Genomic DNA, 6,232 nt, shown 5'->3' on the forward strand with positions numbered 1-6,232 from the left:
CTGGCCTGGCCTGGCCTGGCCTGGCCTGGCCTGGCCTGGCCTGGCCTGGCCTGGCCTGGCCTGGCCTGGCCTGGCCTGGCCTGGCCTGGCCTGGCCTGGCCTGGCCTGGCCTGGCCTGGCCTGGCCTGGCCTGGCCTGGCCTGGCCTGGCCTGGCCTGGCCTGGCCTGGCCTGGCCTGGCCTGGCCTGGCCTGGCCTGGCCTGGCCTGGCCTGGCCTGGCCTGGCCTGGCCTGGCCTGGCCTGGCCTGGCCTGGCCTGGCCTGGCCTGGCCTGGCCTGGCCTGGCCTGGCCTGGCCTGGCCTGGCCTGGCCTGGCCTGGCCTGGCCTGGCCTGGCCTGGCCTGGCCTGGCCTGGCCTGGCCTGGCCTGGCCTGGCCTGGCCTGGCCTGGCCTGGCCTGGCCTGGCCTGGCCTGGCCTGGCCTGGCCTGGCCTGGCCTGGCCTGGCCTGGCCTGGCCTGGCCTGGCCTGGCCTGGCCTGGCCTGGCCTGGCCTGGCCTGGCCTGGCCTGGCCTGGCCTGGCCTGGCCTGGCCTGGCCTGGCCTGGCCTGGCCTGGCCTGGCCTGGCCTGGCCTGGCCTGGCCTGGCCTGGCCTGGCCTGGCCTGGCCTGGCCTGGCCTGGCCTGGCCTGGCCTGGCCTGGCCTGGCCTGGCCTGGCCTGGCCTGGCCTGGCCTGGCCTGGCCTGGCCTGGCCTGGCCTGGCCTGGCCTGGCCTGGCCTGGCCTGGCCTGGCCTGGCCTGGCCTGGCCTGGCCTGGCCTGGCCTGGCCTGGCCTGGCCTGGCCTGGCCTGGCCTGGCCTGGCCTGGCCTGGCCTGGCCTGGCCTGGCCTGGCCTGGCCTGGCCTGGCCTGGCCTGGCCTGGCCTGGCCTGGCCTGGCCTGGCCTGGCCTGGCCTGGCCTGGCCTGGCCTGGCCTGGCCTGGCCTGGCCTGGCCTGGCCTGGCCTGGCCTGGCCTGGCCTGGCCTGGCCTGGCCTGGCCTGGCCTGGCCTGGCCTGGCCTGGCCTGGCCTGGCCTGGCCTGGCCTGGCCTGGCCTGGCCTGGCCTGGCCTGGCCTGGCCTGGCCTGGCCTGGCCTGGCCTGGCCTGGCCTGGCCTGGCCTGGCCTGGCCTGGCCTGGCCTGGCCTGGCCTGGCCTGGCCTGGCCTGGCCTGGCCTGGCCTGGCCTGGCCTGGCCTGGCCTGGCCTGGCCTGGCCTGGCCTGGCCTGGCCTGGCCTGGCCTGGCCTGGCCTGGCCTGGCCTGGCCTGGCCTGGCCTGGCCTGGCCTGGCCTGGCCTGGCCTGGCCTGGCCTGGCCTGGCCTGGCCTGGCCTGGCCTGGCCTGGCCTGGCCTGGCCTGGCCTGGCCTGGCCTGGCCTGGCCTGGCCTGGCCTGGCCTGGCCTGGCCTGGCCTGGCCTGGCCTGGCCTGGCCTGGCCTGGCCTGGCCTGGCCTGGCCTGGCCTGGCCTGGCCTGGCCTGGCCTGGCCTGGCCTGGCCTGGCCTGGCCTGGCCTGGCCTGGCCTGGCCTGGCCTGGCCTGGCCTGGCCTGGCCTGGCCTGGCCTGGCCTGGCCTGGCCTGGCCTGGCCTGGCCTGGCCTGGCCTGGCCTGGCCTGGCCTGGCCTGGCCTGGCCTGGCCTGGCCTGGCCTGGCCTGGCCTGGCCTGGCCTGGCCTGGCCTGGCCTGGCCTGGCCTGGCCTGGCCTGGCCTGGCCTGGCCTGGCCTGGCCTGGCCTGGCCTGGCCTGGCCTGGCCTGGCCTGGCCTGGCCTGGCCTGGCCTGGCCTGGCCTGGCCTGGCCTGGCCTGGCCTGGCCTGGCCTGGCCTGGCCTGGCCTGGCCTGGCCTGGCCTGGCCTGGCCTGGCCTGGCCTGGCCTGGCCTGGCCTGGCCTGGCCTGGCCTGGCCTGGCCTGGCCTGGCCTGGCCTGGCCTGGCCTGGCCTGGCCTGGCCTGGCCTGGCCTGGCCTGGCCTGGCCTGGCCTGGCCTGGCCTGGCCTGGCCTGGCCTGGCCTGGCCTGGCCTGGCCTGGCCTGGCCTGGCCTGGCCTGGCCTGGCCTGGCCTGGCCTGGCCTGGCCTGGCCTGGCCTGGCCTGGCCTGGCCTGGCCTGGCCTGGCCTGGCCTGGCCTGGCCTGGCCTGGCCTGGCCTGGCCTGGCCTGGCCTGGCCTGGCCTGGCCTGGCCTGGCCTGGCCTGGCCTGGCCTGGCCTGGCCTGGCCTGGCCTGGCCTGGCCTGGCCTGGCCTGGCCTGGCCTGGCCTGGCCTGGCCTGGCCTGGCCTGGCCTGGCCTGGCCTGGCCTGGCCTGGCCTGGCCTGGCCTGGCCTGGCCTGGCCTGGCCTGGCCTGGCCTGGCCTGGCCTGGCCTGGCCTGGCCTGGCCTGGCCTGGCCTGGCCTGGCCTGGCCTGGCCTGGCCTGGCCTGGCCTGGCCTGGCCTGGCCTGGCCTGGCCTGGCCTGGCCTGGCCTGGCCTGGCCTGGCCTGGCCTGGCCTGGCCTGGCCTGGCCTGGCCTGGCCTGGCCTGGCCTGGCCTGGCCTGGCCTGGCCTGGCCTGGCCTGGCCTGGCCTGGCCTGGCCTGGCCTGGCCTGGCCTGGCCTGGCCTGGCCTGGCCTGGCCTGGCCTGGCCTGGCCTGGCCTGGCCTGGCCTGGCCTGGCCTGGCCTGGCCTGGCCTGGCCTGGCCTGGCCTGGCCTGGCCTGGCCTGGCCTGGCCTGGCCTGGCCTGGCCTGGCCTGGCCTGGCCTGGCCTGGCTGGCCTGGCCTGGCCTGGCTGGCCTGGCCTGGACAGACTTAGACCTGCATACTTCCTGACACCAGACCTGGATCTGGGAATTGAACTTTTATTTATTTATTTATTGACGTTTACCCCCTTTACAGGGAGTTATCCTTATTATCTATTCTTAGTATAAGTAGACAGTCCCCTCTTTACAGGGAAAAAATATTGACACCTGTATCCCCCTTTTACAGGGATACAGTTCAATTTATTATAAACCGGGTGCTCCTATTTCTTTGAAATTAGAATCCCTATTTCTCCAACATGTTTCACAGTCCTGCAACGTTGGCGACTTCCAAACACGCCACCCGAAAGCTGGTCTACGAGACCACCACTACACCTGCGAAAATACAGCGCAGTGTGGTTCCGACAGGCATGCTACAGAGCTCGGAAGCTCGAGACTACGAGTCTCCTGAGCTCGCACCCTCGCCGAAGTCCCCTACGCCTACTCGAATCTTCGAGAACCGCACGGTGGAGGCGCGACACTGGCTAAAACAAGCCAAACGTCAACTGGGCCTTGCAAGAAACCTAAAAACGGAGATCAGGACCCAGGTGGCATCGGCCATCGAGCGCCTCTACCAGATAGTGAAGGAGTCAGAACACCAAAGTCTCTCTGAGGGCGGAGGGATTGTGAACTTAGAAACTGCTGCTCCCAAAATGATCGGCACGGAAGACGACCTCCTCACTAAAATGGCGGAGCACGGTGAGCTGCTAAAAGCAGCCACCGTACAAATGGGAGAACTGAGGAAATATTAATTGACCAACGGAGCACAGCTACGGCGCCTGTCGTCGAGGGACTCGGTAGGCAGGAGCTTCTCGCAGAGATGCAGGAGCTCAAATCCACAACCCAGGAGATCGGAAGACGGGTCTCCGACTTGAGAGCAGAAGTGCCTTCGTATGCAGAGGTCCTGTCGAAGCCCAAAGAAGGATCGCGAATATAAAACACTCGGTGATCGTGTCCTCCGGTGACACATCGCATACCAGTGGTGACGTAGTGGGCCGAATCCGCCAGGCGCTGGACGCGAAAAAGAGCGGCTTTAAATTAGACCGGGTCCGAAAAGTCAAGGACCAGCGGGTAGTCCTGAGTTGCAGCAGCAAGGAAGAGCTGGAGAGGACTGCAGCGCAACTCAGAGCCGACGGACAGTTGCGAGTGGAAAGCGCACGACACCGAAATCCGCTCGTAATTGTCCGTGACCTTCTGGCCTATAATACAGACGAGGATATAAAGGCTGCTCTAAAGACCCAAAATGCGCGACTGCTGGAGGGTTTATCGCCCGAGGAATCGGCCGTGGTCATCAAATACCGAAGGAGGGCGCGAAACCCACTCGAGAACCACGTCATCCTTCAGGTCTCACCAAAGATGTGGGAACGGCTGACGGCGGCCGGCAGGCTTTATATTGACCTGCAGCACGTTAGAGTGACGGACCAGTCTCCGCTAGTCCAATGTAGCAGATGTCTGTCCTACGGCCATGGACGCAAAAACTGCATGGAATCGGTAGATTTGTGCAACCACTGTGGCGGACCACACATGAAAGCGGACTGCCCTGCCCATGCAGAGGGCAAAACAGTCACATGCCGTAACTGCCACTTGGCAAAACACACAAAGACGGACCATAGCGTCTTCAGTGGAGAATGCCCAGTCCGCCTAAAGTGGGATGCATTGGCACGGGCCTCGGTGGCGTATTGCTAAGGTGATCTCTGCTGCTCCCAATGGATATAAAGTGCTGCAGGCAAACCTGCAGCGAAGCAAGCTGGCCACAGGTGAGCTCCTCATAGAGGCTAGCAAACGCGGGTGTGCCGTGGCTCTGCTTCAGGAGCCCTATGTCGGTCGAGAGGGAGAATGCGAGGATACCAAGGCGTAAGGATCTTCCAGAGCGCTGATGCAGGAGGAGGGACTGTAAAAGCGGCAATAGCCGTCTTCGACGCAGATATAAATGTCACGCAGTACCCGCAACTCACCACACAGAACATCGTCGTGGTGGGAATCCAAACCCACGCCTGGAAGATAACGCTGGTCTCTCTCTATTTTGAACCCGAAACTCCCCTAGGGCCATACCTGGAGCGCCTCCGTGGCATAGAAAACGAGCTGGGTCCCGGAGGGCTCATCGTGGCGGGCGATGTAAACGCCTGGAACATCTGGTGGGGAAGCAGTAGGACAGACGACAGAGGAGAGGAGGTGCTTGGAGCTTTCGATCAGCTGGGACTACAAATCCTCAATCGAGGGGAAACTCCGACTTTTGACGTGGTGAGGGGGCACCGGCGCTACACTAGTTGCGTCGATGTCACTGCTTGCGCGGCGGATATGTTAGCGGTGGTAGACGACTGGCGGGTTCTCGAAGATCTGACGGGGTCGGATCACAACGGCATTGAGTTCAAACTCAGAATAGAGAAGCAGAAAGGGCAAAACATTAAAAGAACAACTAGAATCTTCAATACCAAAAAAGCCAATTGGAGGCAGTTTCATGAGAAACTGTCCCAATTCCTAACAAATAGGTTAAAATTAGAAGAAATTGAAATAATAAATTGCACCAGTAAATTAGAACAAGTTATAAGCACATACACACAAGCAATAGTAGAATCAGCAAACAATAGCATACCAAAAAAGCGCACAAAGCAAAAACTCACAATGCCGTGGTGGTCCGAGGAGCTAGCCAAACTGAAGAAAGACGTCGCCACCAAAGAGGAGGATCCGTTGTGCAGCACCCGTCCGTAGAACCGCAGTCGTCGAGGAGTACCTGAAACAGAAGAAAACATATGAGCAGGAAGTGGCAAAAGCTCAGGTCGAGAGCTGGAAGCACTTCTGTGAGAAGCAAACCACCGAAGGCCTGTGGGAGGGAATATACAGGGTCATAGGTAGGACAACCAGAAGGGAGGAGGACCTGCCCCTGGAAAAGGGAGGAGGATTTTGGACGCCGTGGGATCAGCCGAGCTGTTGGCTGAGACTTTCTACCCGCGGGACCGGGGTCGGAGGACAGCGAGGAGCAGAAGCTCGGGCGTCGGATGGCGGAAGCGGTCAATGGCGGAGATCAGGAACCTAGTGACCCGCCATTTCAACCCGATGAATTAACGCGGGCGCTTAGATCTTTTAACCCCAAGAAGGCCCCTGGCCCCGACGGCCTGACAGCGGACATCTGTGCGCAGGCCGTCAGTAATAACTCCGCCTTGTTTCTGGGGCTGCTAAACAGGTGTCTTGCCTGCCACTACTTTCCTCGCGCATGGAAGGAGGCCACGGTGGTAATCCTACGAAAACCAGGGAAGGATTCATACACCGCCCCAAAGTCGTACAGGCCGATTGGGCTTTTGCCAGTGCTGGGGAAGGTGTACGAGAAGATGTTGGTGGCCCGACTCAAGTTTCACATACTGCCCAGGATGAGTACTCGCCAGTACGGTTTCATGCCACAAAGGAGCACCGAGGACTCCCTCTACGACTTGATCCAGCACATCCGATCAAAGCTGGATGAGAAGAAGCTGATCGTGATCGTGTCTCTGGACATAG

General features: G+C 64.7%; 1 protein-coding gene across 1 annotated transcript; it reads left to right on the top strand.

Moving 5' to 3' along the window:
* The first annotated feature begins 4,576 nt into the window (after nucleotides 1–4,576).
* Nucleotides 4,577–5,449, top strand: LOC126913013 (uncharacterized). The gene has a single exon (XM_050707680.1). The coding sequence runs from the start codon at nucleotides 4,577–4,579 to the stop codon at nucleotides 5,447–5,449; it is 873 nt and encodes a 290-aa protein (XP_050563637.1).
* The last annotated feature ends 783 nt before the right edge of the window (nucleotides 5,450–6,232 follow it).

The sequence above is a fragment of the Spodoptera frugiperda genome, unplaced genomic scaffold, assembly GCF_023101765.2.
Source record: "Spodoptera frugiperda isolate SF20-4 unplaced genomic scaffold, AGI-APGP_CSIRO_Sfru_2.0 tig00001842_1, whole genome shotgun sequence".
Taxonomy (NCBI): domain Eukaryota; kingdom Metazoa; phylum Arthropoda; class Insecta; order Lepidoptera; family Noctuidae; genus Spodoptera; species Spodoptera frugiperda.